The sequence below is a fragment of the Xyrauchen texanus genome, chromosome 20 (genome assembly GCF_025860055.1).
Source record: "Xyrauchen texanus isolate HMW12.3.18 chromosome 20, RBS_HiC_50CHRs, whole genome shotgun sequence".
Classification (NCBI taxonomy): domain Eukaryota; kingdom Metazoa; phylum Chordata; class Actinopteri; order Cypriniformes; family Catostomidae; genus Xyrauchen; species Xyrauchen texanus.
This window is the reverse complement of record NC_068295.1, coordinates 39,734,857-39,761,947: the sequence shown is the minus strand read 5'-3', so window position 1 is coordinate 39,761,947 and position 27,091 is coordinate 39,734,857. Positions and strand designations below refer to the sequence as shown.

Sequence of the window (27,091 nt, the reverse complement as noted above, 5' to 3'; positions counted from 1 at the left end):
CCAGACTGCACTGAAAGCCTTCCTCCATGTCTATCCAATTCAGTCAAACAGAACTGAATGTCAAGTATTCATTATATCAACAAAAAGCCATATTGGTGGAAAAACAAGCATCAGCATATACTAAAATGAGGTAGTGAAATAAAGAGACTGAAAATAAAGATTTGAATTGTGTTCTGTTTAGTGATTTCTTTCATGAGAAAATAGACACACTGCCATAAATGTTAACATGAATGAAAGCTCACACATGAAGTTACAATGTTTCCATTTACAAACATGTCTCTTTGACAATACACAGAAATATGAAGCACATTTCAACCCCCAAATAACACATTCATGATAACACAGTTTAGATATGGATTAACAGGAGGAGGTAGAATCTTTTCATGTAAAAACTTCATATTGGTTACATTGTTTACATTGCATACTTTTAGAAAAATTGGTATGGGTAAGAGGAGAGAGAGAGAGAGGGAAAAAAACAGGACAAAAAAATTTGCAATTAATTAACCCTCAATTGAAAACATGGAGGAAAAAAATAGTAATTAACCATTGAATTAACTGCGTCCGCAGCGAAAACATTGAGACGTTACATGCATGGATCTGTAATCAATATTGTGCAATCTGTACTTAAACATATAAACATATAAAAAGTGCCATTAAGGTTAGTTTTGGCAAAAGCTTACATTTGGAAGTATGCTCATTTTTAAATAGCCCATACATTTATTTGTTAAATGTAGAAGTGCTTGATGCTATTTAAGGGTTAAACACTTAGCATAATTTTAGGTTATAAACTCTGATATTATCGCAATACTAAAAGGCATTTGTCTAATTTGCTCATTTAAATTTTCAAGCTTCTCAAACTTTGAAAATGTTGAAATACCATTCCCATTAGGATATTTTTAGATCATGGACTTCTAAGACGACAACATAAACGATGGGTAATCATACTCAACTGCGAGCCTACAAATCTTGTTTAATGTGGGAAACTATTTTTTTTGAAGAACTTAAGTATCTTCTAGAAAACACTGAAGATTCGAACGGGCTAGCAAAGAGATTATGAACATATGAGCTTTTTAAAACTTGGAAACTTTTCATTTGCTGTGCCACAAGCTTCCAGTAGAGGGTGACCTGTTGAAGCTCTGGAAATGCCCACAAATTCCAAATGAAAGCTCAGTCACTCAATCATAAATCATTTTATGCCTACTGTCTAGTATAGTAAAACTAGAATCAATTGGATTTCAGTTGACATGATACACACACACACACACACACACACACACACACACACACACACACACACAACTAAAAATAAAACAAAGCACAAGTTTATAGGCATGAATAAGATCATCGATAAAAATGTCTAATATTTCTCCTTTTATCATGTAAGTAAATATACTAATTGCATTTAAATAATCAAAATCTGTTGCTCTTAAATTATTCAGGATCATTTGAGGAAAAGTTCACCCCAGAGTAAAAATTGTCATTATCTCATTACCCTTATGTCATTCCAAAGCTGTCATTTATTTTCCATGGAACAACTTCAGAATATAGCGCACAAGCCTATGTATGGACTACTTATGCGATGTTGACCTTTTTGGAGCTTGACAGCTGTGGTCAAAATGAACTGTTGTTATATGTACAACAGCCAAGTACATCTTCAAAATTTGGAGTTCTACAGAAAAAGTGACTGTGTATGGGTTTAAAACAGCTTGAGGGTGAGTAAATAATAACAGAATTTTCCCAATTTCTTAAATACCCTGGGACGTTTGGCAAACATCTGTGAATTATTTCGCAATAAATGCAAATACTGCCAATAAAAAGCCTATATCTGATGGACCATCCAGATCTTGGCATCAAATTATAATTAATGTGAAACCACATGCATAACCAACAAAAATCACCATTACTACAAACACTCAACACCATAAGTTAATAAAATACTCCCAAACATTTTCGAGAACATTTTGAAAGGATTCAAACAGACCCTGTAAACAAAACGCTCATCAGAAATCATTCATCATTTTCAGAACCTCACAAGTCCTCAACAGCCGAATAATCATGTATGATGAAAATTGAAACAAATGGTACATTGAACACATTTCAGTGGCAACTAACAAACGTTTGAGCACGTGAATTTACCCAACCTTAATACAAAACCTTTCTAAAATGTTCCCTCCATGTTATGTGTTTTTGTCCTAACCAGATGTGATATGATAAAGCCAGTGAGGAGTATAAAATAACCCAAATTATAAAAATAGGTATCTTATCCAACAACGAAACCTATAAAGTCTCTCAGTGCTGATATGAGCGATCAGGATGGATTTAGCTTTTTTTCATATGGCTGGATTATGGACTGACATGGACCCACACCCATCCAATCAAAGTGCCATAGAGCCAAGTATTGAAATAGAGTTTTCTACCAGACTCTGTTAACAGCATGGGTAACGTGAGGCCACCCAAAATCAGTAGTGAAGGCAATGTCTTTGCGAGACCAAGAGGTGACCTTCGACCTACTCCAGGGAACTGGCACTTTTTCTCTGGGTCTTCAGACTCGTAGAAAGTTTTCAGAAGCCTACAGTGATGGAGAAAGACTCTCTGAAAACAATGTTTTGAATATGTTGCTTGGTAACTTTGATAAAACCAGATCAGTGACGGGGTACAAAGAATATCTAGGGGAGCAATGCCCCCTCCAAGGTCCCCAAATGACCCAACCACGCTGGGCTGGTACTAAGATGCACTCCTTGGGAGGGCAAAGCACATTTGACTTGACCAATGCCGTGACCTGGAAGGGGGCACTATCTTGTAAGATCAACAGCAAATGGGTTTGTTTTGTAAAACAGTGTTAATTTTAGCAATTCCGTTCGGTGGTGCAAAATAACATTTAAACTTTTACTAGCTTTGATGTAGTTAGCTACGTTTTTATTAGCTTATCATGTAGCTACTTTTATACAGACTCATAAAGAGCAATATCTAACTAATTCAATATTTAATAGCTAATAAACAGAAAAATGTGCATTCACTATAGAGGTTCCATGACTTAGGTAACTTTTCGAACCGTGGGAACACTGCGGTGATCACTGACGTCATCAGCATACCACAAACAACATGATTAAGTGTTCAGTTATGTAGTAGGTGATGATACAGTCTAAGAGTTATTTTAGATACTCACTGGTCCTTGATTTCAAATCGTTCATGAAGCCACCTGCGGAAGAACACTGGCTCTTGAGGAACTTCCCTAATATCCACACGCTGGAAGTAGATGTGCACCCTCGGGCATTCCTTACACAGGAACTCTATCAAACACACAGAGAGCGGGAAATAGAGAATGAACAAACAGCTCAGACAATCATCACAGAATGTGTACAAACAAACAAACAGATCCAACACAACAAAAAGTATCTGTTTATGAAGACAGCATGATAACTACGTCAGAGGAAATGACAAAACCTGGTACAATTATCACACGTTCTTGCAAGTCTCGATTTTGTCATTTTTTCCACCATTTAAATTTACACCAACTTCATATGGAAAATATTTGACTGCACAAAGTATTGTTTGAAGTTTAAACCAATATCTCTTGACAATGTGTTGCCAACACCTTTCGGGCAAAGCAGTAAAAATAACTGAGAAAAGCAACGGCCGATTAAACTGGATGATCTTGTTTTAAGACACTCTACAAAAAGACATTTACAGCATCATCATTTTAAACTAGCAGCAGTTTTCCTTAGTACAGTTCATGGTCAGATCGAAGGGGGGATAGATTCTCCTTTTCGCCCTCAGAAACCTGACACACTGCACTTTGAACATTGTACCATCACTTGAATGTTAGATGTGGAATTTTAGCTTTCATTGTTGTGAATTTAGTGTTAAAATATATAGCTTACATGAAACTTAAATCACATTATTATACATGCAATATGACATAGGTATACAATAGACTATATAAACCAATTTATTTTATAAAAAGATAAAATGAGTTTGAAATTTTGAAAAACAGTATAAAAACATACACTTTCACAAACTACCATAGCAGAAATAGTGTTTTTTGATAGGGATGCACCGATCCTATATCTGGATTGGTATCGGCTCAGATACTGACGTTTTTAACCGGATCGGTTATTGGTCCACCAAGCTCGATCCAAATCAGATACAGGGTGTTAATCATGGTCGTTATTGTCAAGCTCCAAAACAGCATATAAGAACCATAAAAGCATAATTAAATATTCATTTTATTAAAAGTCTCTTGAAGAGATACAATAGCATTATGAATCCCAAAAGTCTGCATTTAATAAATAAATATAGTTTGCATACGTTGTGTCAATAGCACTCATGGGCTGATGTACTGCAGTTTTCAGCTCTCAGAGCGGCACACAATATGGGAGCACTCCACACATACTCCATCTCAGTTGTAGACACTCAATAGTTCGGTTCACTTAAAACATGCATTGAGATTGGACCCGGAGTAGAATTAACAGATTTTCAATGAAAACTATATCTACACAATCTTCGTGGAGTGTTCCGTCAAAATAAAAGCCCCAGGGTTTTTAAGTTAAGAAATTACGACTGAAATACATTGCTATTGTATAATAAACTTCTAATATTTATTATTATTACAGTTATTAATAATAATTTGTATTACGTTACAATAATATATAGCATAACTGGATTAAAAAAAAAGAACTGATTGAAAAAGTGGACTTATCCGATAACAACTGAAGTGATCAAAACTTTTGGTGTGAATGTAAGTCCAGATAAAAGTAAAAAAAAATAACACATGTAAAGATAACTAGCTTATTTTCTGCTAAAGACTTTAACTAGAATTACTGATTTACTGTTAATTTTGCTGCTGCATTATCCAATAGACAATTTTTAAATAATTTTGGTTACACTTTCTATGATGCCCACATTTAAAGTTGAAGTTAGAAGATAACATACAGTTAAGTTGAAGTCATTTTAAATCACTCCACAGATATATTAGTAAACTATAGTTTTGGCAAGTCGTTTAGGTCATCTACTTTGTGCATGAAACGATTAATTTTCACAACAATTGTTTATAGACAGATTGTTTCACAATTCCAGTGGGTCAAAATTTAACTGTGCCTTTTAGCAACAACAAAGTCAAGGTATTGGAGTGGCCATCACAAAGCCAAATCACAAAAAGAGGAAATTGGTGGGCAGAACTGAAAAAGCGTGTGCGAGTATGGAGGTCTACAAACCTGACTCCGTTACACCAGTCCTGTCTGGAGGAATGGGCCAAAATGAATGCAACTTTTTGTGAGAAGCTAGTAGAAGGCTACCTAAATCATTTAACCCAAGTTAAAAAATTTAAAAGCAAGCTACCAAATACTAACAAATTGTATGTAAACTTCTGACCCATTGGAAATGTGATGAAATAAAAGCTGAAATAAATAATTCTCTCTACTATTATTCTGACAATTCACATTCTTAAAATAAAGTAGTGATCCTAACTGACCTAAAACAGGGAATGTTTCTATGATTAAATGTCAGAAATTGTGTAAAACTGACTTGTGAATGTATTTGCCTAAGGTGTATGTAAACTTGACTTCAACTGTATAATGCATTGTAAAGGCATTATAATCAAGGTTCAAGACAAAAAAATAAATAATAATAACTTAAGAGCCATTGGCTCCTAAACTGAAACTTTAAGGAGCCCAAATGGCTGTTTTTAGTCACCAAATCACAGAATTGCTCAATTTAGATTGCTGTACAGAAACAAGTTACACATTTGCTCCAAGAGCAAAAGACAAAATCCACTATTACATTTGAATGACTTTCCATAATAATAAAATATATATTTTTGAATGATTTTAATTGTTGCAGTGATCATGAGTCGTTGAATGACACGATTACCCGTTACATACATTTTTGTGCAGAGGCGGTGGTTCAAACAAAACATTTTAGAATATTCCCAAACAACAAACCATGGATTAATAAAGATCTTAAACAATCTTTAAATAAGAAGAGAATGGCTTTTTAAAGGGATGAGACAAGGTAAAAGAGCTAAATAAAGAAGTTAAATGTAAGATAAAGGAGGCGCAAACACAGTATAAAGGGAAAGTTGAGAAGGAATTTAAAACCAGCAATGTCAGAGATGCCTGGAGGGGATTAAATACAAACAGAAACGGTTACAACTGATTGACAACTGAAATATTTTTTATTCATGATTTGATAATACTCCATGTGTTGTGAATAATGATACTCAGACAGAATCTGAACCTATGAGAATAGAGGTAGGGGAGGTTATCAAAGTGCTCCATAGAATTAAACCAAATAAGGCTACTGGTCCAGATGGCCTTAAGGGCATCGTTCTGAAAGAGTGCGCAGAACAACTCGGGCATGTATGTATTCTGCTGTTTCAGGTCTTTTTGTACCAGTAGCATGGAAAAACACTACTGTTATTCCAGTCTCTAAAACACCTCATACCAGAGCTCTTAAAGACCTTCGCCCAATTGCCCTTACATCTGTTCTGTGCAAGTGCATGGTGTATATTATGTAAAGAACTGTTAGCACAAATAAATAATTAAAAAGTGTGAGATTTACGCTGCTAAATGAGGAAACTCACAGACTGCGAAAAAGTTCACTTGATTGAGAAAAATAAAGCAATGTTTACTTCATTTAGAAATACCTGAAGGCTAGCTTTTTTAAATAAAGGATTGTGTTAAATCTCATTCGTTATTTTTCTTCTCACAATTGGTATCAAGGATCATGAAACTTCAATGGTATTGGTATCGTGACAACCCTATTGCATGCACTTTTCTGAAAACATGAGAAGGTGTTTATTTTTAATACAAAAAAAGGATGTAGACACAATATCCACACAGCCACCTAAATGCTGCTACTGTTTATTCCTGTGGAAAACAGGATGTTTTCTGCATGAAACCATTTGTGACTTCAGTGTTTTTGGGAACAGTTACCAATGGAAAATAGCATGCCGTAACACACTCGCTGTTTACAGGAAGTGACAGGAAATTCACATATCTGTATTTGAGCAGCTCTCAATCAGTGTGCCCTCATTCTTTCCTGTGCCACTTTCAGTTGATGATACAAAGAGAAAAGACCTAGTGTACACTTGCAAATTCAGTATATGACATGAGTGCACCTGGCATTGTAGGAGCTGATCGTCTTTGGCCGTCTGCCGTGAGAGTTCCTTCATATGCTACTGTGATGTCATAGACAGCATCCAAGTGATCCCTCATGGTCTCTATGGCAACATGTGATGCTTTCATTCTTGGCGTTAGAATGTGCTTTAGCACTGCCAGTCCTACAACGGGCAAAAAAAAAAACTGTCAATTTAGAGTAAAATTTATTACATTAGTTCAACTTTTTTACAGGTTGTCCAGCATATGGGGAAAACTTTCAGAAATTAGAATTAATTAAAAGTTCAATAATGATAGAACAAACAATGGTTTCCCACCCTTTTTTGACCAATTCATTGCGATGACTAAGATGTTTGTGATTACTTATGGAATTGTAAAAAAAAATATTCAGATTTACTAATGAATAATAATAATAATAATAATTAATAAAAAAACTCAGAACAGTTTGCTTAAAAATCAGGCATGACTATGGCTTCAATGCAAGTTTTACTTTAAGGCCCAGTTATACTTTGTTTATTACATTCCAGATTGGATTGCGCCAGGTTGACCCCGTTGCCTTTTAAAGTATAATCTTTTGACCACTACTGAATAAGACAGATTTTTTTAATACTTAATTCAATGGCAGGAAAAGTTCACTCCAAAATTATAATTCTCTCATCATTTACTCACACTTGTGCCGTCTCAAACTTGTATGACTTCCTTCTGCTGAACATAAACCGTTCATATTCCTTTAGAAGACATTGAGAGATTAATCCACTCGAGTCATATGGATTCCTTTTATGCTGCCTTTGTCTTTTTTGGACGTTTAAAGTTGTTGACCCCATTATATAAACAAAAAAACCTCCATACATCCTTTCAAATATCTGTGTGTTCCGCAGACTAAAGTCAGTCCAATGAGTTTGAGACTGCACGAGTGTGAGTAAATGAGAATGAATGATTTGGGTGAACTATAGAGCTGTACAGCTAGTAGACCAAAAACCCAGAGGAGAATTCGCCATGGGTTCCCTCTGGATTGTCCTATGGGTTTTTATAATGGGGTTTGATAGACCATAATGGTTTTTCTTCTGTGTTTGCATTCGGTGTTGCAGATTGTCAGCCAAATATTATTAATAGTATTTAAATTCATCAAGTTCATCTTATTATCTATCATTCAAATATTTAGCATTTAGACATATAAACTTTGATAGTGAATGCAAAGTGCTCCGGCGTCACTTTAAACGATCGTGTAATTTTAAATTGTCCTGGCCCTTTTATATTATAATATAAGAAAAAGGTTTTGCTTCATACGAAATGAAGGCTTGTGGGTTTAATCAAAGAGCATTAAAATAACACGCGAAAGTGAAAAAATTAGGATAGAAATATTTGACTGTAGCATAATAGAAACTGAAGTAGACATTTTTTATATATTCTATGAAACAAATAAATAATATACAATATATGAGCTCCAAAACATGTGTAAATATAAAATTGACAAAAACCAAAGTTGACCAAAGAGACATTTTAAGAATTTAGAAATGTTTTGATATTTAAAACATCAAGTTCATATCATTCATAGGTTTTTAAATCTGTAAATCATATATCCCCATTTTACTATTTGATTTATATATTTCAAGTTAAATATGTAAATGGTCTGCACTTTAAACTGTGTCCCATTCACCAATGGCAGCAGAGCGGCAATGCAAGGCACTAGTCTGCCATTGGGAGCAACTTGGGGTTCAGCGTCTTGCCCAAGGACACTTCGGCATGTAGAGTCGTGTGGGCTGGGAATCGAACCACCAACCCTGCGATTAGCAGCCGACCCGCTCTACCACCTGAGCAACAGCAGCCCATGTAAAATTTATTTAAGGTGTATGAAGCACACCTGCACCTTATAAATATGACAATTTATCGTGAAAGCCTTAAGAGACAAACATCATAAAATCGCAATTATTTGTCAAATTAATCATCAGACAAATTTCATAATCGTGACAGCCCAAACCATTAATCACCCTGCTCAGAGATTGGTATTGGTATAAAACATAATAAAAATCATGTGGCTTGACCACTACTAACAATCGACATGAAGTGCTCACCAATCAGACTGCATTATAGCAATTACACTGCACACTAGTGATATTACATTGGTGAATGAATCAGTGTTTTTGAACGAATCTTTTGAAGTTAAAGAATTGTTCTCGTTTGATCCCATACATGGACTCATGAACAAATAAATGCTTGCGATTCAATGACACGCTCAAAACACATAAGATGATTAATTGTCACCACGTACTGCCGCAAAGGCTTAACTTGTGGAATGAATCACTGAACGAATCGGAATCATTTTGATGAGCCGATTCAAAAGACTCGAGGCACAGGGTAGAATCAAAACTTGTGCAGATGTGGACAATATGTTCATGATCAAAATATAATTAGACATCACATGACCTCACAATACCTTCTTTAGCTGCAAAAGCCTGACTATCTTCGATCACTTTCTTGAGCTCGGAGTTGTAGCGGGTTCCCTCTGGGAAGATGACAAGAAACATCTGCATCCAAAACAAATAGTGGAACAAGAGTCATAAGACTGAAAGGCTTACTCACGTTAGTGAATTATGGGTATCTTGCAGTCGTGGGACAGGACAGCTGTAAGCAGGCATTCTTCAGCTCTTTCATGGGGTGAAAATACAAAACTTGGGAATATCAAATATGGGGGCAACGTGTAGTCTCATTGCTTATGACGAAAGAGAAAGAGCTTGGCTCCATGAGAGAAACATTGTATGATTTAATGACACAGCTGGATAGCTCCAGTAGTGTCATGGGAAAAAGTATTTAGCCAAAAAAATTTATGAAATAAAGAGAAGCAGAGGAAGCTTTTTAATGTCTGGAAAAAAAGGTCACATAATTACCCAAAAAGTCAATATGATTTTAAAAGTGACAAAATAAGTTCATACTCACTGGTGTGCCCAGTTTGACCTGAGATGAAAGTTTCTTCCTCATGGCTTTCTCTTCAAATTTGGCACTTCTCTTCACATACACCCCACCATGCTGTGAATTACATTTATAATCCTGCGAGTGCTTATTTTAACCACATAATAAACACAATGTGTCCAATTCTCATGAATTCGATCCCGATTCCACCCGTTATTAATATGCGTTTTTGGTGATCTGATAACAAGTGTAAACAGGACGTAAACTTTTTGAAATCTGATCACTGAAACCATATACGGAGGTAGCCAATAGTGCATGTGACCACACCGCATTTGAGGTGTGAATGCTAATCCATCCTGATTACGTCCCGGACAGCAGTGAAGCGCCACCCCTCACCTGTCAATCAACAGCTGCGCTAAAACAAGACTTTAACCTTTGCCGGTCACATGTGGCTTTAAAAGGAAGTAACCATCCAATCAAAACATTTGAAATAGTGAATACATACACAATCACGAGAACATCGCGTATGTTCTTCAGTGTGTATTACTGTGGTGTGTAGCATCTTGGAGAAACAGTTTTCCCGCTTTTGTCTTTTTTTTTTTTTTTTTCAGACAGTGATTAAATGTACATCGTCATAAAATCCAAGACCCTTTGAAAATCCGGCCACAAATGGCCACAGGAGATGTATTTGAGATGCATGGTAATACTAGGTGGCAAGAGCAATACGTCTCAGCTGACCACTAGTGATCGGATCACCGAAAACGCATCTCAATACCAGGTGGAAACAGTGCCTTAGAGGTGTAGACTACCTGTGAGAAATACCATCCGTACAGTGGAAGCCACTTCAGCCCGTCCTTCAGGACGTACCTTACATGTCCAAGAGCATTTTGACGGACGGCTAACATGTCAGCAATGATCCAATCAGCTTCAATTGAGAACACAACACTTACAAATGGTAGAATAATTGTATCATGTGGCAATAACATGGTACTTCAAACATTTGACCTCAATGATTAGCCCATTTATCACATTATTTGTATGGTATTTTAAAGAATACCATGCTACAACCATTCAGAATTGAATTGATTTAATTTGCAAATTCAGTTTAATTATAATTTTAATGAAGTACCAAAGAAGATGCAGAATTGCAATTTAAAACTGTATTTAACAAAGTAAAATTAAAATGGAATGAAATTCATATTACTGCTGTAAAGGTATTAATAATACGTTACTTTTATCAGTATGAATAACCCTTAAACGTTATTATACAAGCAACATATACTGTATGTGGTATTTCCAGGAACATTAGATGACAGTAAATTAATAAAATTGTATTTAACGAAATGTTTCAGGTTCAATACAAGTTCATTTGAAGCATAATGTTGATTTCCACAAAATATGACATATGAAAATATGTCCCTCAGCCCCTTATACTCTTATGCATTTTTTGGCTGCTTCCTGAAATTGTTCACCCCCAAATTTAAAAGCTCATAATTCACACATATTGTGGAGTAATTGCAAAAATATGTCTAATTTTTCAGAGAACCCCACAAATAATAAAATGTTTATAAATCTTATGAAAAACAAAAAAATATTTGCCCTCACTGACGTGCTCATCCATAGACATTCAGCCTAAATGTCAGTTCAAGCACCACCCTCATTGTTTCATTAATTATCTCGGCCTCTGAGTGGACTAGATCAATCTAGTTGTCATTAGAACGCGGAGATGCTTCCCTTTTATCATCAATACTTGATATTTTCTGATTATTTGTTGTGCAAGCTGTTCCTTCTGCATGGCATATTTTGTTCTGGACATCTAAGATATAATATTGGATTCTTCAGCCAAGCAAGCTTACAGATATTTAAAAAATGGCTAATTTTTTTGAAAACTCCCTAAGATAATATCAGATATAAGGATTTTGGGGCTTACAGCAGCGGTTATCAGAGCAGAAATTAGACGTTTGTATTTGATGACTTTCTATTATTTGATGACAAAAATGATATTTCACTTTGTGATTCTTTTCAAAATCTTTCAAACTGTGGTATTAGGGCAACAAAATTAACAAATTATACAGTCACATTCCTGAGAATGATCTTTCATTTGATATATGAAATGTCCATTTTGATGCTATGTGAAGGACTTATTTTTCAAATAACTATATTTTCCCCATCACCTCTAGAGGGTGATAAGTTTCAATGTGAATGTTTAGAGAAATTATTTATAGTTATTTTTATGTAACAAATGCAGAACTGATTGCAGGATATCTCTGAAAATTTCAGATTCTAAGCTTTCAAATAACCTTGCATGCCTAAATATGGAGACTTTAACATTGTAAGTGTACACTTTTTTTTAACACTAAAATAATGTTTACGTGTGTATAATGCTAATTTCTTGTGGCTATACTTTTGAAATGGTGTAATGTTTTTTTTTTTTTTTTCACTGGCTCCATTCATTTCCATTTTAATTCCCTTAATGGAACCACCATTTTTTTTTATAAAAGTTGAATGTGGTCAACTGAGCTTAACTTGTATTGAACCCAATAAATATTTATACATTTTATTATATATAAAAAATTCACTTTATTTCATGAACCATGATGTAACAGCACTTTCCCAGAATGCTTTAACCCACATTTTTATTTCAATATTTATTTTTAAAAGTTATCTGAATAAAATATTGTGCCAACATATTAATTTATTTCCTTACAAAAGTAATATATATATATATAAAATAAAAAATAAAGAATGAGTAAATGCCCCTAAACGTTTGACCTGTAGTGTATATGTGAATGTATAGTATACATCAGGGCAAAATTTTTCAAAAATAATGATTTCATGGTTTACAATTTGTTGCAAGACTGGAGCATGACTGTCTTTAAATTGCAATTCAGATACCTCTTCCTGCATTGCCAATTCAATTCAAATTCCAACTCATGAATAGAAAAATCGCTTTCTTAAATTCTGAATTTAGTCCAAAATAGTGGTATTGTCATGGTATAAAATCACCAATATTTTGTAAGGTTTGACTTCGAAACATCAAGAGTTACCTGTTGATTGATGGTTAGACAGGTAGACCACGTTCTCCTTCTTTGGTATGTCCCCATAAATGACAACCTGAACAGAGACTTAGACAAATTAAAAATGGATTACACAACAAAGAACATCATAGTTTGAATGAACATGACTTGGGAGGATATTACTGTCTGAAATGTACTGACCCTGCCTGAAAAGGTAATACCTCAGTTAAACATAACCTTTTTCCAGCACAAGAGGACATGGTACAACCTCTGGTCCAACAAGCTTCATTTAATATGGATTGAGTTTGTGCCCCAGACAAGTTAATTGCAACACAGTGACGTCATCCGAACCATTAAATCAATAGGCAGAATTTAGCAAGAACATTCACCTACAATATTTATGGAAATGGATCCCAATAATGCCACAGGGCTTTCAGGTCTCTCAGAGTAAAGCTGCTTAAAAGCATTAGGCGAAGACGCTTATGGTTTATGCAGTACGTCAATTAATTGGTCTTTGTCTGATCTATAGTGTGATGAATGCATTCATCGACCACTTTGTGTTTGGCTTACAATATGGGTGAATCTCGCAAAACCTCACAAAAATCTACAAATTACCTTTTGCATAAAAATATACACTAATGAGCCGAAAAACATTATGACCACCTACCTAATATTAAGTTGGTCCTCTGCGTGCCACCAAAACAGCTCTGACCCACCAAGGCATGGACTTAACACAACCCCTAAAGGTGTCCTGTTGTATCTGACACAAAGACATTAGCAGCAGATCCTTCAAGATCTGTAAGTTGCGAGGTGGAGCTGCTGTGGATCGGACTTGTTGGTCCAGCACATCCTACAGATGCTCATTCAGATTGAGATCTGGGGAATTTGGAGGCCAGGGCAACACCTTGAACTCTTCATCATGTTCCCCAAACCATTCCCCAACAATGTGCGCAGTGTGTCAGAGTGCATTATCCTGCTGAAAGAGGCCACTGCAATCAGGGAACCTCATTGCCATGAAGGGGTGTACTTGGTCTGCAACGATGTTTATGTAGGTGGCACATGTCAAATTGACATTCACATGAATCCACATCCAGCAGAACATTGCCCAGATCATCACACTCCATCCACCAGCTTGTCGTCTTCCCACAGTGCATCCTGGTGCCATCACTTCGTCAAGTAAACGTCGCACAATTACACTGCTGTATACGTGATGTTTACACCAAAATGAGACTCATCGGTCCAGACGACTTTCTTCCACTGCTCCATGGTCCAGTTCCGAAGCTCGCATGCCCATTTGTAGGTGCTTTCGACAGTGGACAGGGATCATCAAGGGCATTCTGACCGGTCTGCGGCTACGCAGCCCCATACTCAGCAGGGAGAGAAGCACGATGTGTTGACACATTCCTCCCGTAAAAATCATTACCATTTTCATTAATGTGTGCCACAGTAGACCTTGCGTCGGTTCAGACCAGACAGGATAGCCTTCGTTACCCTCACACATCAACGAGCCTTGGATGCCAAATACCCTGTTGCCAATTTGTGGTTTATCCCTCATCGGACCACTGTCGATTGGTACTCACCACTATTGACTGGGAGCACCCCACAAGCCTTGTCGTTTCAGAGATGCTCTGACCCAGTTGTCTGGCCATAACAATTTGGCCCTTGTCAAAGTCGCTCAGGTCTTTACTCCTGCCCGTTTCTCCTGCATTCAACACGTTGACTACAAGAACCGATTGTTTGTTTACCATCTAATCACGTCAGATCTTGACATGTGGCCTTGTTAGGAGATGATCAACGTTATTCACTTCACCTGTGGGGTCATAATGTTTTGGCTCATTGTTGTATTTTATGGACCAATTTGTTTGTTTTAGTTTTTTTTGTATTGCAATTTCATGAAAACTAAAACACGTTTCCTGAATGTAAGTGAACCAGAGTTAGAAATTGGTGCAAAAATACCATAAAAATAATAAATAAATCCCTGGAAATAAATTCCTCTCATTTCATTTGTAAAATCTAAGGAATTTCTTAACTTTCGATTCTAGGCATACATATCGCAAAAATATTTTTCAGATTGAAAATTTTTAATAAGTTGATTAAACTGAACCATTTGACATTAAAGGATTAGATAAAATATGCCCTCAGAAAAGTTAATATTGCCTCAAATTGAACACTTATTTTACTTAATTCAATATTTTAAATATTTAACAATAACAGACACAAAAAAAAAAAAAAAAAGGATGTTAAATGACAGAAAATTTATGTCTGTTAAACCACAAATAATCTTAAACTGGCAAAAATATCGTTTTTTCACTTAATTTTTATAACTATATCAAAAGGCAAACATTTTTAATGGTCCTTAAATACCCTTAATTTTCTTTATGCAAAATTAACATTTAATAAATTCTTTATTTTGGGGTGAAATATAACCTAGATGTGTTCTTAACTAGTTTTCTTGATTCACCAACATATTGTTTATAACCAAAATATAAGAACAATAGTGACTTTTCTACCTCTAACAGAGATTTCTGTCTAACATGTTTATTAGTAAAATATTAGAAGTCATTCTCCTTACTCATTCTCCTCAAATCTGAAAACTAACTACTTCACTGTTTGTCTGCTGTGGCTGATCTTTGATATCAACTTTATTGCTAATTCACAACCAAGATGTATGCGTTGGACACACCTTCCCTTATCAGTTTATAAAAAATAAAAAAAAAAAGACATTAACAACATCATATCTCTAAAATATGTTAGATTATATAACCTTGCTGACTGGTGATAGGCACAGTTAGACCAAGTTCTTCAAAATGAACCATGCCACAACCATTTGTAAAGGACTTGCATGTCAGCACAGACATTTTAGCTACTTCACAGCAGTAGTGTATGTTAAAATAAAAAGAAAAAAAAGGGGTGGGTGATATACCGGTAGACACGATAAACCACAAAACATTTGACAACAGAGCAGGAAACGGTGATTTGCAAGGTTTGCACATCGCTATGTATATCTCTACATCAGGATATGTAAATATCCATGTATATGGCGTGAGCGTATCTATCAGTGGTCAGGGCTTCACGTAAGACTAAGGGAATTCAAGAAACATGGACAGGGTTTTTCAGACACCGAAAATGTTTTGGCTGCCACCAAAGCAAATTCAATGACATTTCTCTCATGTTCTAAATATACTTCAGACAAGTGCAGCTTTGGTTCACATTTTTTTTGCGCGTGATATCTGTGTAGCATGCAAGCGCACATGAATCCAGTAAGCTTCCTGTTTCGAGCGCAGAGCGGGATCACTCTGGCTACTCAATCTGGCTTCTCACAATATTGCGGTAAAAACATACGTGAACCATTTAAAAATGTTTTTTTTTTTTAACCTTAAAGCCCTCAATAAAATTCTGTTTGAATGATGTTAGATATAAAAGAAACAAACCCACATGTTTTCCTTTAGATATATAATCTCTACAGAGAACACTTAAATCTTTAAAGCCTAATGAAGCATTTATTTTCATTGGATTTTTTTTTTTTTTTTTTACTTATGTATGCAGTAATTTCCTATGTTGCATTGCTTTGAGAAGTTGTCGAGTTCCTTGAAGTTTATAATAATAATACAAAGAATTAGCGGTCGACTGATATATCACAGAGGCCGATACATAAATTTTCCCCTTTGGCCTGCTTTGCATGCGAAACAGAGACTTGTAAATGTCCAGTCACGGTTTGTTTTGTTGTTACGCAGACTCACTTAAATTGTCTGCATATCAGAGCCGCGACGGACACGTTTGTGGTCATAATGTTAAAGTGCTCATCTGTTTCATTCTCCCTCTCTCCTCAACAGTTCTCTGTAACTTTTATCTGTCTTATCTAATGACAAAAAGGCAAATATCGCTAAAACTAATATCATATATCATCTGCTAATATGTGCATATCTCATTTAAACAGATGTAATAAACTAACCTCACACAACTTGAGCAGATCCAGTTTCCTGTGGAACACTCATAAATCTTCCTCTGAAGCATGTATTCTAACAGTCTCTACTCAACAGTTCTCTGTAACTTTTCTAATGATAAAAGGCAAATATCAATAAAACTAATATCATATATTATCTGCTAATATGTGCTTATCTCATTTAAACAGATGTAATAAACTAACCTCACACAACTTGAGCAGATCCAGTTTCCTGTGGAACACTCATAAATCTTTCTCTGAAGCATGTATTCTAACAGTCTCTACTCAACAGTTCTCTGTAACTTTTCTAATGATAAAAGGCAAATATCAATAAAACTAATATCATATATCATCTGCTAATATGTGCTTATCTCATTTAAACAGATGTAATAAACTAACCTCACACAACTTGAGCAGATCCAGTTTCCTGTGGAACACTCATAAATCTTTCTCTGAAGCATGTATTCTAACAGTCTCTCCTCAACAGTTCTCTGTAACATTTCTAATGATAAAAGGCAAATATCAATAAAACTTCTATTATAATATTCAAATCTGTCACAGGCACTTTTGATACAGTTCTACTTGGCAGTCATTGACCCTGACCTCTGCACTTCTATAACTGCCTGGTGGGGCTGCAACTAACTATTATTTTGATAATCAATTAATCTAACGATTATTCGACTATTTGTCGACTGCAACGATTAATCATTAGTTCTTAACAGATTATTCAGCTTGTGCCCTGACTTAAAGGTTGTATTAAACGTGCTCACTATTAATAAAGGACAAAATCATCTTTTAAAAATATCTCTAAAATGACATTCACCGAATTAAAGGGAAACAATACCTTTTTATTACGTTTAATTCAGTAAAGAAATTCATAGCAAAAAATCTATTATCATCAAGTGTTTTTGTCTTGTTTTGGATTTAAAATGGTCTAAAAATCCTTAAAACAAGATACTTGAGAAGCAATATAATATCAGTGTTTCCCAACCTTGACACACTTTATAACAAAAAAATTCTACGGCACATCACTATCCCACATAAGCTAACAATCCTCAATATTTTTACTTTTCAAGAACTTGTCCATGTTTTCTGTCTTAGGAGCGTGTTTACATTTACTAACGTTTGAAATTCGGCTATGCAAAAAAAACAAACGTTTTTCTTTATGAGTTTGCCATGTAAAAAAGCGGGAGGTGTGCACAATAAACATTGAAAACATATATTTGGAAGAGAGAAAAAGCTTGCAGTTGCTTTGATAGCAGAAAGTAATAAAAGGTCTCGTTTATGTTTAGGTCGAAGTGTTTCTTGTTGAATTTAAATTAGTTCAATAACTGGGGTCTCTGATATTCGTAAACGATAAGGTAATATTTAATTAAAATAATTTATGAGACATTCAGTATTAAAATGGCGAATTTCTCCGAAAGGTGAGGAGCTTGGATCCCTGAAATTATAATTTTTTTTCATGCGTTTGATAATTTTCCACGGCATACCTGACAATCTTTAACGGCACACTAGTGACCGCAGCACAGTGGTTGGGAAACACGGTCTTAAATATAAGTGTATTTTTTCACTTGGTTATACTTCCACAAGTGCAGTAAAGACAAAATATACTTATATTCAAGTATAACATATAATGTTCTTATATTCTACTCTCTAAAAGCAAGTATAAATATCTTCTATGCATCTTTTATTAAAGGGATTTTTAGATCATTTAAAATATTTGTATTTTACAAATACTTAGTAAAATAATTATTTTTAACATAATCAGATAAAAAAAAGTCTTCTGTAGTATAGCTGCCAAAGAAAATGTAAAATGTTTTAAAGGAGTTTTAGATATTTGTATTAGAAAACAAGCAAACTCTAAAATGTATTTTGTTGCAGTGTATAAAGGAGTGAAGACAACCCTCTCTCACCTTTCTTTTCATTTCAATCCATATTTAACTCACAAAAACCTCTTTTTGAAAATATTTTTTTTTTTCACAATATGAAATGCACAGTGACACATATACAGTTGAAGTTAGAAGGTTTACATACACGTAGGAAAAAGTTATAAAAACTAATTTAACCACTCCACAGATTTCATACCATTTCACTTTTAATAGACTATCACAATTCCAGTGGTTCAGAAGTTTAAATACATCAAGTTTAGTGAGCCTTTAAGTAGCTTGCAGAATTCCAGAAAATTATGTTAAGCCTTTAGGCAATTAGCTTCTGATAGACTAATTTGAGTCAATTGGAGTTGTACCTGTGGATGTTTTCTTTAAGGACTACCTTCAAAATCAGTGCCTCTTTGCTTGACATCATGAAAAAAAAAAATGCCAAAACCTCAGAAACAAAAAACTTGGACCTCCCCAAGTCTGGTTCATCCTCGTGAGTAATTTCCAAATGCCTGAAGGTACCACGTTCACCTGTACAAACAATAGTACGCAAGTATAAACACCTAGGGACCACGCAGCCATCATACCGCTCAGGAAGGAGACACATTTTGTCAAATCAATCCCAAATCAACAGCAAAGGACCTTGTGAAGATGCTGGAGGAAATAAGTAGACAAGTATCTATATCCACAGTAAAGCAAGTCCTATATCAACATAACCTGAAATGCTGGTCAGCAAACTACTCCAAAACCAACATAAAAAAGCCAGACTACAGATTGCAAGTGCACATGGGGACAAAGATCTTAATTTTTGAAGAAATATCCTCTGGTCTAATGAAACAAAACTGAAGCATGGGGGTGGCAGCATCATGTTGTGGGGGTGCTTTGCTGCAGGAGGGATTGGTGCACTTCACAATATAGATGGCATGATGAGGAAGGAAAATTATGTGGATATATTCAAGCAAAATCTCAGATTGGTCACAAATAGGTCTTCCAAATGGGCAATGACCACAAGCATACCTCCAAAGTTGAGACAAAATGGCTTAAGGGCAACAAAGTCAAGGTATTGGAGTGGTCTGACTCAGTTACATCAGTTTTGTCTGAAGGAATGGGCCAAAAATCCAGCAACGTATTATAAGGATGGAGTGGCGGAGGCGTAGTGGGCTAAAGCACATAACTGGTAATCAGAAGGTCGTTGGATCGATCCTCACAGCCACCACCATTGTGTCCTTGAGTAAGGCACTTAACTCCAGGTTGCTCCGGGGGGGATTGTCCCTGTAATAAGTGCACTGTAAGTCGCTTTGGATAAAGGTGTCTGCCAAATACATAAATGTAAGAAGTTTGTGGAAGGATACCCAAAACATTTGACCCAAGATAAACAATTTAAAGGCAATGCTACCAAGTGTATGTAAACTTCTGATCCACTGGGAACATGAAAGAAATAAATGCTTAAAGCACTCTCTCTACTATTATTCTGACATTTCACATTCTTAAAATAAAAGTAGTGATCCTTACTGACCTAAGACAGGGAATATTTTCTATTATTAAATGTCAGGAATTGTAAAAAACTGAGATTAAATGTATTTGGCTAAAGTGTACGTAAACTTCTGACTTCAACTGTATTATGAATTCAATAAGTCGCAAGCCATCAAGTTATAATCTAGCTACATTAATCGTGCTCGCTTGAGGGACAAGCGCCATCTGCCATCTATTTTGTGAAGTACACCAGTCTCAACCATGTGCAATTTTCAGTCCATCCAAAACTAGCATTTCTCCATGCGGTCAGAGCCGCTTATGAGTTGTGTGAAAAACAGGGAGAGAGCATTTCAAACTTCTGAGCCGGGGCTCATCCCACACGCCCGCTTGCTGCAGCTAGATTTTATCATGATGGCGTAATGAATCATAATATACTGTATGTCAGTGTGTATCTTATAAAGAAAATCAGCAAAATGCAGATCTATTAAGAGAGTTTGTTTTTTTGTGAGTTAAAGATGCATCAAAGTTAACAAAAAGGTGAGAGTAGTCTTAGTCCATTATGCAATGCAGAAAAAAAGGTTTCACTTGCCAATATAAATATCTAAAACTGCTTAAGCACACTGATTTAGGAGCTATACAGCAGAAATAAAAATGTTATTGGAGAAATGTTAAATATAATGTTTAACATTTTAAAATATCTTACCATGCGTTCAGACCAGAGGCGGCGAGAGCATCAAAATTCGCTTTGGCTGCCCTGCCAACAACGCTATTGAAAATTTGTGGACGCTCTGACGTATTTGAAATAGGTGGCAACATTCGTTGAGAATGCTTGGTTTTGTGAACTATATTTAAAGGGGCCACAAAACACCCAAACATGTCGACCGGTATCTTTTTGACGACATATCACAAGTAGCATATATCCTCATGAAATATTTGAATATGTTATTATTATATAATATTATATAAACCATAATATCCACTTCATCAACTCACCTGGCATACCAACATTTTCAGACATCTTTGTCCACGCATTGTTTTTTTTATTTAATTTTATTTATATCCCTGTAAGCAAACAGGGACAGATTAAAGAATACGGGAAAACCCGCCACGGCAATAATCAGTTTCTGCTCAATTTTGTCTTCGGAACTTATGTTTGGTGGGAACCAAAGTTTACACGGTTGTGTTCTCTAGACTTCACTAGAGCGGAGCACTTCTATATTCCAATAGGTTGCCGCCAAACCGCAGCAAAGCTCATTACCATAATGTTGGCTGCACTTTCCTCACGACAACACTGCCCAAGACTCGCCGTGCCGCTTCTCGCTGCCGAGAGACGCTGGCTGTCATAGAAAATGAATGATTTCTGGTGGATTTGAAGCTCTCGACGCCTCTGGTCTGAACGCATGGTAAAAATCCTCAAAACAACATAAATTACCCGAAAAGCAACATAAGATATTAATACTTTATATTTTAAAGCATATTTTGTCTTTACTGCACTGGCAGAAGTATGAACAAGTGAAAAGATACTTATATTCAAGATACATACTCTGAAAGCAAGTCTTAAAATCTTATGCATTTCTTAAGTAAATGTATCTTGTTAGATCATTTTTGTCTTTTTTCCATTTAAAATGAATTTAATGAATAAACTTAATAAAAATTCAAGGATTTTTTTTCTTGTAATTCAATAAATGTCATTTAGAGTTATTTTTAAAAGATGATTTTGTACTCTTTATTGTTAGTACACAGTTATTACATCCTTTTAAGTCAAGGCACAAGCTGAATAGTGGGTTTTTGATTAATCGTTGCAATAATCTTCCGATTAGTCGATTATCAAAATAATCGTTAGTTGCAGCTCTACTGTTATATCTTTTTTACAAATTCCTTGTGTAAGCATACTTGGCAATAAAGCTCATTCTGATTCTGGTTTATCGTAGGGAATATAGGACAAAACCTTTCAAAAAACCTTCGGATCAAAAGATGGCAGTGAAATTAGATGAGACAGTGTTTTTGTGAGATTCGCAGTAGTTTTCAATCAATGTAATTGACATAGTGTTACATGGTAACTCCAAAACCCTTGCTTTGGCTGTTGGTTGAATGACAGCCATTAGCAAAGGAAATGAGGACCTGACATGTGACAGCTGAGACATGAGAAAACCAAGGCAACATCAGCAGTTCAATTTGAAAAACACAAGTAGCTGCAGTAACGGTCTACCTGAGATCAATAAGACATGGGCAACACTTTAGAATTATTGTCATTAATGACATTAACAAACATTGTTACATTACGCTTGACAATTCATTAGTCACTGTACATTTAAAAAGCAAAGTCATGAAACTTCATGATTTCTTTATATTTAGGCCAAAACAGCCTTAATCTATTGTACAGGTTCAGAGGTATTAGAGTTTGTTGCAATCTTTTGCTTATTAACTTCTCACACATACATGGTTTTCCTCACTGTGTCAGTACCATGCAGCACATGTGTCCATACCATGCAGCACATGTGTCCACCTGCACCCGTTTCCCACTGCTTTTCCATGTAACCATGCATCTTTGAACAGTGCACAGAGTCCTTCACATGCAAGCAAGGAGCCATCATGGCTTAAAGTAATTGGCTGATGCCGATAATTTACATAATTTCAGAATAACAGCAGATTCATTGGCCTTTGTAATACATGGGTCGACCAAGGAGTTCAATATCGAAATGCTTGTCTTGAAGTCTCTGCCTTTTCTGTCCGTCCTATGTGAACAGCCCCTATTTCGGTGCTGGGAACGTATACATTCCATTCCTTCTCTAGGAGTGGTGGTGGCGTAGTGGTCTAAAGCACATAACTGTTAATCAGAAGGTTGCAGGTTCGATCCCCACCACCATTGTGTCCTTGAGCAAGGCACTTAACTCCAGGTTGCTCCAGTGGGATTGTCCCTGTAATAAGTGCACTGTAAGTCGCTTTGGATAAAAGCATCTGCCAAATGCATAAATGTAAATATTCTCTCAATTTAGATTTTAGAATACTAAGTGTCTAAAAGCTTTTGATTTTAAAATGATGCACTTTAGTTTAAAATGGAATGCATTTTCTTAAACATCACAAACGATTTCTTCATATTTGGGTGATGGAGTCGACAGGTCATTGTTTTGACATGAAGTTAGCATGTGAGACCTTACTAAACTTAAAGCAGGTGACATATGGCAAGAGGAAATTCAGGATGAAGGCTGACATTAATATTGTTGTTTTTTCTATATAAATGTTTGACAAGTAATAAGGACACAGTTGTGAAACCATAAAAGGAATTTTCACATTTTCCTTTTTTAAATGAACCTTTTCCTTTTGTCAGGCCATAGCAGCATTTTTTTTTTTTAAAGACACACCTGTACAAATGTAGGGTTTTCTTTGTGTTACACACATTTGAATCTGCATGACATGCATGTAATGTCTTGAAATATTAAGAACCGGTCAATGAAATAAAATTAGTTTATTAAAATCATTTTAAGAAATTTGTTTGTTTGAAAACGATTCACTGAGTCATCACATAGGCCTAAATAACCAGACGCCACCAGAGTGGAAGAGAGAAAGGAGCGCAAGGCTGCTTTTTGACTGAAATTGAATTAAATTGAGGATTATTATGGTCTGTAATTTTTATCCGATGTACATAACTATGTCTTGGTTTTATTTGGTTACTATGCTGTGTATCCTATAGGGCTCTTTGAAATAACACAAATGATTTGGCGAAGTGATATGGAACCGTTATTCGGTTAAGCCCCTAAACTACTTCATAGTAGGGATGCACCGATCTGATACCAGGATTGGTATCGGCTACGATAATTACGTTTTTTTATTTTTATGGATCGGGTATCGGTCTGACAAGCCCGATCCAAATCTGATACTGTGTGTTAGTCATGTTCTTTACAGTCAAGCTCCAAAAATGACAAAAGAATCAGTAAAACACAATTAAAGCAGTTCATATGACTCATGCATTTTATTCAAAGCCTCTTGAAGATGTGTGATAGCTCTGTGAAAAAAGGCTGTGTTTAATAAGTAAATATAAAATGCATGTGCAGCTCCAGGGTGTCAGTGAATGGCGCTGCTCTGTTTACACACACTCGCGGCTATTTTTTGCATTCACGCGGTGCACAATATTTGTGGTCTACTCATGAGCAACATCTCAGATGTAGATCCTCAATAGTTCGGTTCACTTATAATATGCATTTAGAACGGTGCCTGAGATGCATTTGACCAGAATCTGTGAACTTGCCTACAAGGACTTCCTGGAGAGTTCAGATTGTCAAAATAAAAGCGTGAGGTTTAAAAGTTAAACACGGAGGCAGAGATATGAACTCGGTAGCAGGGTTTATTGAACGGATGATTGAAACAGTGATATTGTGAGTAAATCCAGTTGAGCAGAGTAGCAAATAGCAGGTGAGTAATATCCAGACAGGGTATAGACATGATGAACAGATAACTCACAACAGTCTTATGATACTTGCAGGCAATAATGAAGACACAGGTATGTTTGACATAGTAGAAAGGTCTGGAGTTTCAGAGATACTATCGATGAGAACAGACAAAGAGTGTGTGTGAAAGTGGGGTACATATATATGCAGTTCTTGATTAGCCACTAATGATATTCAGGTGCGTGTAATCAGTACTCAGGGGAGCGCGAGCTCTGACAGCAGTGAGGAAGAAAGAGAGAGACCACTGGATCCGTGACAAAAGGTGAGATATGACATTGAGATATATTACTATTATAATATATTATTATTAGTTTAAAATTATACAGCTTTTCTACTGAAGGCTGGAATTACTGTTAATTTTGCTGCTATGTTATCCAGTATACTAGTTAATAATAAAGTGTTTCTTAATGAGCTATACATTTATATTGAAATAATGTGTAGTTAAAGGTTTGTGTTTCTTTACATATTAAAGACTCAATAAGGAAGCAATTAATTTCCATAAATTCTCTTATTGATCATTTCATATGAATGATTCAGTATTACCCAAATATGAATTTAGTAATGTTTTAACTCTGAACGTTCAATCCAATAAAAACAATGTGTAAAGTTACATTTACTAGTAAGAACTGAATAAAATAAATGAAGGCAAATCGTGTTTAAATACATACTGACCTCCACGCCCGTGTAATTCTCGAAGAAGAACAGGACCATGCTCTGATACACGGAGTACACACGGTCATCCACAGTGTGAAAGAGTCTGGCCGGCAGCAGAGCGGTGAGCAGGCGGCAGGCGCTCCAGCACAGCAGGTAAGCCGGTGCGGTGCCCAGCATGACCGCCGCTGGAAGCCAGTACCGCAACGAGTATGAGTGCACAACAAGAGACAGCAGCATTCTGACTGGAAAACTCAAAACGATCCCAGTGAACCTGACCCCTGCGGAGCTTAAAAACTCAAACTAATTCGGTGTCCTCACTGACCCCGCCTGACATGCATTGATCTTGATGCTGAAATCAGTCTGATTCAACTAATAACCACGCAAAAGATCTCGAAGAGGAAGACAAAAAAGTTGATCCCGCGTTGCTCTTCTGCCGGAAATTTCCTGCAGCTTTGACCATGACTTCCCTGTCAATGCAGCAGAATACTTCCTAAAGCATGATCAGTCTATTAAGAGACTATTCATTTATACCCACAAATTAAATGCGAAGTGCTGTCGGGTCATGCGCACTCTTCACTTTTCTTTGCAGTAGCCTAAAAAGGACTAGATGTACTGCTTTACGTCCTAAACATTCCAGGGAACATTTCCGTGACACAAACCTCAAGCGGATCTAAACATAGAGTTCTGTTTTACTACTCGTAAATTAATTATCTAAATAAACAATCACGGTTTCTTACACATACAGCCGGCCACATTGCTCACTCGCAAAGTCACACACGCCTTTCTCTGTCGCCATATTGCAGAATGGTCAGCAGCCACGTGCTTGTATACTGAATGCTGATTGGCTGTAGCTTGACTTCCGGGAACGTGACGGTTGCCACGGCGAGGACGACGCCTCCCCGTGCTTGTAGCCATGTGCACTCCAAAAAACGTATTATTGTTGTTTTTTTGTTCTTTATTTTATTTCAATCTCTCTGTACAAGGTAACTAATTATGTTATGCTCTGTATTTGACCATGGCTAGGCAATACACAAATAAAAATAATAAAAAACGTCAGAATTGGTCGGCGGACCTGTAACTCTGATTCATCATGGGTTTCCTCTGGATTACACACAGGCATTCATCAAACGGGAATTTTGAAGTACATTATAAAAAAACAAAAAAAAAAAAAACACGGCGTCTTCAAAATTCACGTTTGAGGTATCACTGTGTGTAATTTATGATTTAGAACAAAACGTCAACGTAACATCAAGTAATGTTAACACAGACCTTATTTAACACAAGTTCAAAAACTGCCATTATAAAAACCCATAGGAAAATCCCGAGGAAACCTATGGTGAATTAGACTTCCGGTTCCGCCTACAAATTCTGACGTCACATGGGATATTATTGAATACATTTTTTTATTGAACTTAGGTAAATAACATGGTCAAATCCAGAGCATAAAATAGTAAATTACATGGTTTAACAGTTCAGAGAGTGTGAAATACAATAAAGAACAAAAATAACAACAATAATAATAATACAAAACACATAAATAAAAATGAATGTTTGGGCAGTTACTTTAATTTGAAAAGCTTTAGAGTTTGTAGTTTTTTTCATACGTTTCTGGTTTTGTGTTCTCATGTTTGAAAGCGTTTCAAAATACATCTTAATATCA

The 27,091-nt window shown here is 35.9% G+C and overlaps 1 protein-coding gene across 2 annotated transcripts; it reads right to left on the bottom strand.

The window, feature by feature from the left end:
- Nucleotides 1–176: 176 nt before the first annotated feature.
- On the bottom strand, nt 177–26,217 carry LOC127661115 (1-acyl-sn-glycerol-3-phosphate acyltransferase epsilon-like). 2 transcript variants are annotated; one of them, XM_052151689.1, is made up of 8 exons: nt 25,450–26,217; nt 13,070–13,136; nt 10,832–10,947; nt 10,050–10,139; nt 9,550–9,640; nt 7,118–7,279; nt 3,167–3,290; nt 177–2,569 (listed from the first exon to the last, which is right to left on the bottom strand). In XM_052151689.1, exons 1-8 carry the CDS (start codon nt 25,666–25,668, stop codon nt 2,344–2,346), a joined length of 1,095 nt encoding a protein of 364 aa, XP_052007649.1. In that variant the 5' UTR covers nt 25,669–26,217; the 3' UTR covers nt 177–2,343. The 2 variants fall into 2 exon arrangements, with proteins under 2 accessions (XP_052007649.1, XP_052007650.1); XM_052151690.1 differs by having other exon boundaries at nt 177–424.
- Nucleotides 26,218–27,091: the final 874 nt, after the last annotated feature.

What these genes read in the sequence shown, in the direction of transcription:
- LOC127661115 (XM_052151689.1), bottom strand. Translation starts at nt 25,668, where the DNA reads ATGCTGCTGTCTCTTGTTGTGCACTCATACTCGTTGCGGTACTGGCTT. An exon ending in GTCTAACCATCAATCAACAG is followed by an intron (nt 10,948 to 13,069) that starts GTAACTCTTGAT and finishes TCTCAATTGAAG; the next exon opens with CTGATTGGATCATTGCTGAC. An exon ending in GGCTTTTGCAGCTAAAGAAG is followed by an intron (nt 7,280 to 9,549) that starts GTATTGTGAGGT and finishes TGCCCGTTGTAG; the next exon opens with GACTGGCAGTGCTAAAGCAC.